The sequence below is a fragment of the Mandrillus leucophaeus genome, unplaced genomic scaffold (assembly GCF_000951045.1).
Source record: "Mandrillus leucophaeus isolate KB7577 unplaced genomic scaffold, Mleu.le_1.0 Scaffold57, whole genome shotgun sequence".
Taxonomy (NCBI): Eukaryota; Metazoa; Chordata; class Mammalia; order Primates; family Cercopithecidae; genus Mandrillus; species Mandrillus leucophaeus.
The window spans coordinates 705,565-716,606 of record NW_012106141.1 but is presented as its reverse complement, the minus strand read 5'-3'; the positions used below and the strand labels follow the sequence as shown (position 1 = coordinate 716,606).

Sequence of the window (11,042 nt, the reverse complement as noted above, 5' to 3'; positions counted from 1 at the left end):
ACGGTGCTCTTGTGGGAATGGTCAAGAAAAGATTAACTATATGACTATTAAATAGAAAGGAAAATGGAACTTTTCCTTTTATGTGTCTCTGTTTAACTGGGGAATTTGCCTTTGAATTCAGTCCCTGGTGGCTCTCAGTCTTAAACACTGCCATGTAACAAAACCGTTGGCGATTTCCACTGAGACATGTGTAAGCCTATATAAGCAAATGTGATCATTAAATGATACACACACTGAATAATGATCAAGGAATTAGAAGATCTTAGAGATGGCAGCCTGGAAAGTTAAAATGTCAATTCTGAGCAAATTAAAAGTAGCTAGGAGTGAATAACATACAAACGTATGCAAAAGCAATTTAATTTAAACATATTAGCGGGTGGCGGGTACACAAATTAGAAGCGAGCTTCATTTTGCACATGAAAATTAAAAAAAAACTTCTATTAATCAAAACATATTGTATTTGTAAAATATGACATTTCAGCTGGACTACTGCACTGGACTCATAGAAACATTTCCTTCATGTGACATTTTATAATGCTCTACTTTCAAAAGGATGAAACATGCTTGATATTTCTGCTCTTAGAAAAATAATGTAGTGTATTACTAGTGTTACTAATACTTCATTTGGATATTAACATAAATAATCAAGGAGGTAATTCTAAGCATAATATTTTACTAATATACATGTGAAAAGGGGGAATTTTCAAGTAGCACTTAGTTCCAATGAGGCTCCTGGAACTGCTGATGACTATAATGAATTATTACTTTAAAGAGGGCTCTTTTAGCAGCTACCTTAAAACAAGTTAGTCATGCATCTCTGAGAGAATCATAATTGGATATCTCTGGATAGTACAAGGAGTATGAATTGCAATCCTAACAACTTATATGCATTAAAATTTACACTCTTTCATTCGTTTTGGGGACTCTTGAAAAAGAACAGCTTCCATTTAGGCCAAAGTGCCCATCCGTGGATGGTTTAGAAACATTCTCATCTACTCATTCTTACATGGATGAATGTCACAGATGTGTGCACGTCTCATCACTTCTATGGATGGAAATGAGTGGAGGTGAAGTCATTCCTGCTTCTAGAATTGATTCTAATCAAGACACTGACTCCATGCAGAAGGGATGTTGTTGTGTCTTTCTCAAAGATTTCGACTTTAGATTTATGGATTGGGTTGGGTTTAAGACACGAAATGCCTTCTACTTTTATGAATCAGTTGTTGCATGCATATATGCAGTACATCTTGTCTTTTCTTAGTGCTCTGAGGACTGAAGCCTCTGTCAGTATTTGTTCTTAGGTCCAATGCCTGCTTTGGGGCAGGAGCACTCTCTAATATCTTCCTAGAATCTAGAGCAGTATTTTACAATCTCTTACTCATTATCATCCTGCCTCACAACTTCCTTCTCCATGAAAATTTAATACCACAGATATATAGAATATCTGTTTATGTACTATATGTAGATCTGTGCTTTATATGTAAAAAGAGTAAGATGTTTTTAAGCCCCGCCCTCTTGCCCGAGTCAATTTTCACCAATTTATGGGCTGTAAAGCCCCCATTGAGAATGTATCATCTACAGAAAAAAATTTCAGACTTCATGGGACTTTAGAATCTCCCAAACATCTCTCCAACTTTATGGCTTGCCTTTGTTATAATCCATGCTGGCAAAAACTCAGCGTTTGCATGCTCTGCCTCCCTCGTATTTCTACCTTTGGACATCCTCTTTCCCAGCATTCCTACCCCTTTTGAAATCTTGCCCTCAAGCTATGTTTTCCATGACCCCTTAGTGGAAATTGATTCCCCTCTACTCTTGTGTCCTCATAACTTTTCCTTATGGTATTTGTAAATTTGTACATTGGCAAATAAAGTCATTTTTCTTTTTTCATAATTTTGACATTTCATAAAGTCATTTTTCTTGTGTGTAAGTTGCTCAGACCCAGCTAGATTGAGACCCTCATCTGGGGAAACATCCCCATAGTTTTCCCATTACATCCTTATAATTTTCAGCCTGTGTGGGTTCTTTAACAAATATGGCAATTAATCAACAAACATTTATTGAGTACCTGTTATGTTCCAGGCCTTGTAGGTATTAGGGAGGCAATGATGATCAAATGTGTATATGTGTCTGAATATGGAGAGTGATATTTTCAGGAATGTTAGCTTTGGAAAAGCTTTGGTTATTCAAAGTCCTTGTTTGACAAAGTAGGACACTGAACCCCAGGGAGGTGAACTGAGGGAGGATCTCAACCCAGAAAACTTGGTGGTCCAAGATCACCCAGCAAATTATTGGCAGAATCGTGAGATCTGACACCAAGTACATTACTTGTCTATTTGACACCAGGCCACCTGCATATTGCTAAGGTGTCTTTGGTTTGATTGTTTATTATCAGTAAGATGATTGATATGCTAATATGTTTCACCATAGTAACAATTTTACTACATATGTCTCTTATGGCATTTTGTTTTATATCTTAAATATATACAATAAAACTTATTTTCAAAAAAGATATTGATGGCCGGGTGTGGTGGCTCACGCCTGCAATCCCAGCACTTTGGTAGGTCAAGGCTGGTGGATCACGAGGTCAGGAGATCGAGACCATCCTAGCTAACATGGTGAAACCCCGTCTCCACTAAAAATACAAAAAATTAGCCAGGCATGGTGGCGGGCACCTGTAGTCCCAGCTACTCCGGAGGCTGAGGCAGGAGAATGGCATGAACCCAGGAGGCAGAGCTTGCAGTGAGCTGAGGTCCAGCCACTGCACTCCAACCTGGGCGACAGAGTGAGACTCTGTCTCAAAAAAAAAAAAAAAAAAAAAAAAGATATTGACATCTATGACTATTTGGAAAGTGACATTTAAAAATACTTTTTGTATGCATATCTGAGGCAGAGTGAGAAAGTGCATTTTGAGAAATGAGAATCTTGGATTTTACAGTGTACATATATTAAGAAGCAGTGTTTAATTCTACCATTCAGAGCTGATGCAGGGCAAGTAAGCCCCAAAGTAGTGCTTAGCCCATGAGGGTTCTTGGCTTCACCCAGGAGAGAATTTAAGGGTGAGCTGATATTATTGAAGTGGTAGAGTAAAAACTCCGGTGGTATTACAGTGCTGTGACTGCTCCTGCAGAGTAGGGCTTTCCCACAGGCAGTGTGCTTAGAGTAGCAGCTCAGGGCAGTTGTGTAGTCATATTTACACATGCTGTTAATTACATGTAGATTAAGGAGAGGTTTATGTAAGATATTTCTAGGCAAAGGGTAGTAACATCTGGGTCATCAGGTCATTGACATGGAAATGAGCGGTAACTCCATGGCAATGGTAAACTGACATGGCACACTGGTGGGCATGTCTTATGGAAAGCCACTTTTGCCCCATCCTTGTTTTACTAGTTCTCAATTTGGTCTGGTTTCTGAACGCCACGTCCAGAGTTAAGTCCTTGCTCTTACCACAGGGCAGTCCTAACCTGAAGTGGACAACCATGTAGCCAGGGATTCCCCATGCTTGGAGGTGTTTAAGTAAAGATTGAGTGACCATCTGTCAGGGAAAAGGTAGTAGGCAAGGGTGGCGGAGGTACTAGACTCGGTAAGACTTTGAATGAGTTGCTTTCTGGGTTTTCTTTCCTACTGAAGGCCACCATGGCTTATTACCAATGAGCTAACACTGAAGAGTTGATGGAAATGTCCATTTCTCATTAGGACCAAAACCTCTTATTCACAGCTGCCAGAAGGATTGTGAGCAACCTGCCCAACTGTGAGTGGTGACCCTACTACATGTCCAGGTGGAAACCAATGAGAGGGCCATGGGCTCCAGATTTTATTGACAACTTGGGACTGTCTTTGAGAAGCTGACTATCTTCAGCTGTGGTTAGAAGCAATGAGATGACATTTTCCACCAATTCATAGAGATTCTAACCATGACTGTGTCTGGCTCAATGGAAACAGAGATGTAGCCTCCCTTTTCTCTTTTTGAAGAGGTGGAAGACTGTCTTTTTAGGGAAAGGCTGCCATAGGACTCAGCCATTTTACCCTTTCCATCAAATAACTTCAATTATTTTTGTTGTTGTTGTTTTTGTTATTCATCTTAAATAACCTCAATTGTAACAAGCTTAAATGATGATATCTCTATTTTCTTTTACAGGGCCATATTTTGAAATAAGCAAATCTGAAGGATAAAGAATATGTTTAATTCCCTTTTTAGCAAACTCAATACATCAGTAGTATTTTCTTGTCAGATTGCTACTTTTCTTCAGTATTTTGAATGCTAGTTATTTTGAAGTAAACATCATAATGCATTTCTCATTTTACTTATAACCAGGTGCTTATAAATTTTGAAAAGTAGAAGAACAGAACTATTTGAGGATAACAATTGTTTGAAAGAAAGGCTCTGTGTGTGTATGTATGTGTGTATTGGAAGATTATGTGGCAAAAATGGAAAACACTGAGCAAACTAAATCTATTTACCTAAGTTAGTTTCTTGTTTTGGGGTGAGCTTGATGAGAAGTATGCCAAAAAGATCATTCTTCACTTGGAAAAAAAATCCAAGGAGAGAAACGAATCTGCTTCTTCATCAACCCACCAATAAGTAGTCAGATGGAAGTTCACATTTTATTTCTATTCACATCGTAGGAAGCATAGAGAGACTCACTCCTCTTAGCACACAGCATGTCTCCAAGCTCTTTTTTACACTCCGTTTTATTCCATTCTGCAAAGCTGTCCCATGGCATCCATACTCTGTTTAAAAATCGGCTGATACAATGTGTGTGGTAGCCTATATTTTAGTTAGCACTGTTTTCGTTTGTTTGTTTTTGTTTTTGTTTTTTTTGTTTTTTGTTTTTTGTTTTTTTTTTTTTGTTTTTGTAAAAATACAAGTAGGGTCTCACTCTATCACCCCAGGCTGGAGTACAGTGGCAGGATCATGGCTCATTGCAACCTTGAACTCCTGGGCTCGAGCAATCCTCCCACCTCAACCTCCTGAGTAGCTTGGACTACATGCTGCGCCACCATGCCTGGCTACTTTTTTTTATTTTGTAGAGATGAAGTCTGGTTACGTTGCCCAGGCTGGTCTTGAACTCCTGGCCTCAAGTGATCCTCTCGCCTTGGCCCCACAAAGTGTTGGGATTACAAGTGTGAACCACCACACCCAGCCCTTAGTTGGCACTTTAAAAGATCTCCACGTACTCTGAAAGGCATACACTATTTAGCATGAATTAAACAAACCACAATCATATTCACTAACAGCACAATTTTGGATAGCAAAAAGCTACTAAAAACACACACACACATCTGCATAATTCTCAGGTTATTATTCACAACTATTATTTCTTTATTCACAATTTGCAGACCTTTAAATTGCCCATGCAAGGGTTCAAATTTTATTTTTTTAATTGGTAAAAAAATTCCCAAGAAAGCATTCCTAGACTAAGACTTGCAGGTATGAAGATGATTTTGAATCTATCTTTATTTCTGATAATATTAAGAATATTTAATGCCCCCAAAGAAGTAGCATTCCTGTGTTTAACTTTTTTTTCTTTCTTTCTTTTTTTTTTTTTTTCCTGAGATGGAGTCTCGCTCTGTCACCCAGGCTGGAGTGCAGTGGAGTGATCTTGGCTCACTGCAACCTCCGACTCCTGGGTTCATTCCATTCTCCTGCCTCAGCCTCCTGAGTAGCTGGGACTACAGGTGCCTGCCACCACACCCGGCTAATTTTTTGTATTTTTAGTAGAGACGGGGTTTCACCGTATTAGCCAGGATGATCTCCATCTCCTGGCCTTGTGATCCGCCCACCTGGGCCTCCCAAAGTGCTAGGATTACAGGCATGAGTCACTGCACCCGGCCGTGTTTGACTTTTAAGAAATTAAACAGATTATAAAATGACTTAGTGACATTATCACAAGGTTTTACGACAATTCTCAGACACCGGATAGGTACATTTTGAAAACTTCAGTTTTGCAGGGGAGCAAACAAGTTCATAGCGATTTGAACCCTTGACTTCTGGCTAGTAAATGGAAGACGGGGCACTAAACCTAGGGCTCTTGAAGGAATAGTGAAGGATACCAATCGTTCTCTTCCATGTATTACTAGTAATAGTCTCTGTATTTAAATGCAAGTAAGTAAATGTTATTTCAAGACCACTGTTATTTTAAAATGTAAATTTTACTCATTTTAACCTTTTCCTCTTAATAGCTATTCTCCAGCACAACTGTCTTGATTGTATTGAACATTAAAAAAAAAAATAGAGTCTCTCATTAATAACTTTCCATCAAGGGACCCAGTTCTATCCTCATGAGTTAAAAGTCAGTAGGGCCATATTCAGAGACTATTATAAACTGAAGAATAACAAACTAAAATTTAAATTTCTTGGTATTCACAAAGGAAGAGCTACTGGTTATTAACCTCCTCTCAATAGGGAAACTTCTCTTGTGGCTCAGATGTGGAAGGGGGGCAGAAAAGCCTATTTTGCATCAATTTATCAGTGAGAGCCTTATACAGTGTAACATTAGAGGAGGGTCTCAGTTCAGAAAACTGCCTTAAAATAGGCTACAAGTCAGCGCTTCCAAACTGAGGAAAGGCCTCATGAATATTTGTTCTGGAGTTCCTAAAATGTGCTTGTAACATCCCTCTACTTTACTCCATACTGTTTGCTGCATCCCAAAGATGTAAAAGACTAGCATGAACAAAATGATTTCCTTAAAAAAAAAAAAAAAAAGGAAGGAAACTAATAGGGCAAATCCAACACTAGGCTTTACTGGAGCTTTTCAAACCATCAAACCATAACCACCAAACTCTCCATATAGGAGTCTCTGGTTTTTCAGAAAGGGGAGTCTGAGACTGACCCTCTGGAGCCTCAAGTCAAGCCCTCTTCCCATATGGGGAATGGAGATGGCACCAAGCCTGCCAAACATTTTCAAATAAGACCTAAAATTTGCCAAGCATTTGTGGAAATTGACAAACTTGCAACCCACAAGATTTCCCATAATTTATCCTGCAGGGTATATGTCCCATTTTTAAAAAAGCACACTGTGGTCAAATACTTTTAGGAAAATCTGGGTTAAACAGAGTTACACAAAATTCTAGGTCAGTGGAGTAGGTATTGTTTCCTAAACATACTTGGCCATAAAGGTTTTTTTAAAAGGTGCATCTAAAAGGCCTAGACCAGGGAATGGCAAACTACGAACCTGTTTTGTTAACAAAGTTTCATTGGAACACAGCTACCCTCATTCTTTTACATACTGTCTATGACTGTTTTCATGCTTTCACACTACAATGACAGAGTTGAGTTGTGACAGAGATCATGCGGCTCCAAAAGCCTAAGTATATATTATACGGCCTTTTGTAGAAAAAGTTTGCTGACCTCCCTGCCTAGACCCCTACCGAACACACTTTGGGAAACACTGATTCCTAGAGATAACACGATTAGAGTAAGACATACCACACAAATATCACAGCCAAGTTTATATTCTTTCTTCCTTATTTATCTTGTGCAATAAGAGATTTCATTTCATAAAACATTTTTTCAACCTCTTCCTGCACCCTGCCCACCTCCTCCATCCCCCACCCTCTTGCCATTTGGGCAAGGAAGCTATGAGCATCATAGTAGAAGAAATGTATGGTGTTTCTCTCTGTCTGTACTGACAATGAAACCCATATGACATCATTAATCCATTTCTGTATTACTCTCTAGCCATTTGTACCCAAACTCCGATGGTATCAAAAAAGGTTTCCTTACTTGACTGGTTCCCATGACTCCCGCTCAAAGCCCCTGTGAATGGATTGTGCAATTGAGGACTCCATCAGATCCACATATCTAACAACAAGTGGGGCAAACAGGTCTTGCAGGTGTTTGTGAAATTTTCCATTGCGCAAATTATCTAGGACAGATAAGCAAAAGCTTGTTAAGAACCCACAGCTACTTTATCAATGTACGACACACACATACAGAAGATTGATTGTCTTCTACATTAAATATACTGCTTCTAAGGAAGCCAAAAAGAGAAGAGAAGGAAAAAAGTACATAAAAACATTGAAATGGAATTCAAAAAACTTTACCCCTTGGTAAAAGCAAAAACGATCACGCTACTTTAAGAAACAACAAAAACAACAATTCACACCATTTTTTTTTCTGTTTTCCTTGCACCCACTTCCCTTCCTCCCGTAAAGTTACTAGGAAGAAAGAACATTCTTTATACTCTGCCCTCCTTCATCACCCTCTCTGGGGAGGAAGGTCTATTTTATGGCTGTTGTTGCTATAACATAGTTCTGAAATGCTTGACATGTTATTCAGCTGGATTTTTTTTTTCATCTAGAAAGCATCTTTTGATAAAAATTGCAAAATATGAAGAGGTTAATTAATTTGAGAGTCAATAAAATATACAAAAAATGGATGCCTCTTCTCACGTTACTCTCAGGTTATTCTGTCTAGTTAAGAGAGAGCTTCCCTAGAACAGGACACTTTTTGGAAGAAAGGGAATATCCTTCAGATGTATGTTTCTTTTTTGGGGTGGGGGGTTAACAATAATAAAACCATGAAGAGCTATGTCAAGCCTGTAGTCTGCTTGGGATAAAGACATCTTAGCAATTGGTTTATCTGCACACTACTTAGGAAAGTCAAATAGTCAAAGATAATACATACAGTCAGTACGGAGAAAATCATTCAGCAGCTGAAACAGTGGAAAACTGTCCCATGTATCTGGAGGTTGCACCTCTAAGGCTGCATCCATGTCTACTGCAAAGAGTGACAGGAACGTCTCTGCATGCTCCACCATTAAATCTGACCACCACGCAAAGGCCTTTGAAATTTGGCAGAAAAACAACAGACAAAGAGGTGATGAGTTTCTTTCTCGGACATAAGATGTGAACTCTAGCCCTCACTGTTCAAAATTAATGGTGCATCCAGCAGGGTTTGGTAATTTTATTGTAAAGAGAACAGAATTTTTGATACAATTTGGGCGCTAAGTGTCTAAGGCAGTGCTTTGCGTGATTCCAGGCCTGCCATAGAGAGCCTTTATTCTGACCTGTGGGTCAGAGGATGCTGCAGTAGAAATGACAGACGTGGAATATCTGTTCAATTTACAATAACTCAGTACGTTTTGAGTCATGCTCTTTGTCATTGCTGTTGGCTAGTTCTTGCTCTAAGGTATTAAAATCTGGGAGTTTCTTCACTGTGTTTATGGGTTTTCTGCTGGTCTAACTTGAAAATTTGCAATTATTGTTCACTTATATCTACATATCTGGGGCTTGTCTATGGTCTCATACAAAAACTCAAGAACTCACGTTTCCTATACATTGGAAATGTTACTCCTATTTCATACTAAGTCAAAGAAAACCATTGTTGCAATTGTCACAAAACTTTTGAGTTGAAATCTTTTAAAGCAAGGAGCCTTTGGTTTTGTATCCAGTCTGGAGGAAAGATCAGGCTTAGGCTAGAAAACACTGAGTAAGATCAGGACTTATTTTTCTGGGGGTTGGAGACATATGTACATTGAAAACCAAAAAATATCAGTGAAGTAACTCATTTTCATGCACATGGGCCCTTGGAAATCATTGTGCGGGGTCTCAGGGGGTGACATTCACATCAGACTGAGCCAGATGTGAATTCAATTCAAAGGCATGCATGCATGTTGACTAATCATTTCTGGCAGGGAGCATGCAGAATGAGTGGCAGTGTCAACAGGCCCTGTTTTGCCGATTTCAAAGAGAGCAGAAAAACAAAAACAAATTGCCAGCCCCTTCTGGTCCCCCACATCCCCATTCAATGCCGCAAAGTATTTACATTGGAAACACTTTCCGGAGCATTCACCAAAAAAAGATGGGAAGGCATTTGAAAATATGAAAGATGATTATGGAAATAATTCCATAAATGATAGGGTTTGTTCAATGACCAAGCTCTTTTGTGATCTATTAGTTATTAGAGGGATATTCTAACAGCCACTAGGAGGCAGAATAGGGGTCCACCTCTCTTCTTTCACCAGATTTCACTTTACTTACTTCTCCTTTATCAACATGTGGCTGGTTTGCAAATTAAATGAAAAAAATCAAGTCATGGACCATTCTGCAAGGTTGGCTTGGTTGGAAATAGACACCTGCTGTTTCCATTTTAATTTACAGTAAAACCTCACTGATTCAGAGTAATGTGAGAGGGGAGATGCTGGCCTGTCAGCAGAAAAAGCCTAACTTATTGGACTTTCTAAAAAGAGATATCCTTTTACTGTTTTTGAATGTAGCCTATAATTGGACACTAAAGTAAAAAGTACTCATTAAGTCTACATTAGTTATTAATGCATCATAAGTGTAAAAGTTTTTTATAGGTAAGTTGACTTATAAATTGAAGTCAAAGAAACAGTAGATTTAATTTCATAGATCCTAAGATGGAAAAAGGGTATTGGATTCCTCTAACTTGTAAGAAGAGTCATTAGAATTTCCTGAGAAAGTTGAGATCAAGTCAAATATATTACATAAGAAAAATTAAAAGAGTCACATCTGCAATTGAATTGTCACAGATTCCAATATTTGAGTCTGAACCGATGAGGTTTTATTGTAGTTTTACCACCTGCAGATGAGAGCCCTGGGGTTTAGGGCTTACTCCACTGACTACCTAGCTAAGTCCAGTAGATAAAGTAGCCCTCCATGCCACCCCCAGAACTTTCCCAGCCACCAGTCTTTTAGGCAGAGACCATCTAAATCCTGGAACTTGCTGGATGAAGTTCCATCTCCACCCCTATGTGGAAGGCTGATTCTCATCAATCCTGATTCCAGATATTTGAAAAATTCACATAGTTACACAAAATGTTGGCTAGTACTTATTCTTTAGTTATTCAATTAACTTTTACATCTTCAGGATGAGTCCAAGAAAAGTTACTGGGAAGATTGAGTTGCCTCCCCAGACATGATTTGCCCTAGAATGACAGGAAAAAACAAAACAAAACAAAAAAACAAAGCTCGAATGTTTGAAATTAAAAGTTTCTTAAGTTTCTTAACCCAATCTCATATCTGGCTCTCATCAGCAATTTTTTTTTTTTTTTTTTTTTTTTTTTTTTTTTTTTTTTTTT

General features: G+C 38.6%; 1 protein-coding gene across 1 annotated transcript in view; it reads right to left on the bottom strand.

Moving 5' to 3' along the window:
- The window catches only part of CADPS (Ca++-dependent secretion activator), a 507,398-nt gene that overhangs the window by 87,720 nt on the left and 408,636 nt on the right, over positions 1 to 11,042 (bottom strand). Inside the window, exons 20-22 of the mRNA XM_011998424.1 lie at positions 9,982 to 10,002; positions 8,627 to 8,783; positions 7,724 to 7,865 (exon numbers count right to left, since the gene is read on the bottom strand). Of these exons, the coding sequence (XP_011853814.1) occupies positions 7,724 to 7,865; positions 8,627 to 8,783; positions 9,982 to 10,002 (320 nt within the window). The remainder of the gene's footprint in view (positions 1 to 7,723; positions 7,866 to 8,626; positions 8,784 to 9,981; positions 10,003 to 11,042) is intronic.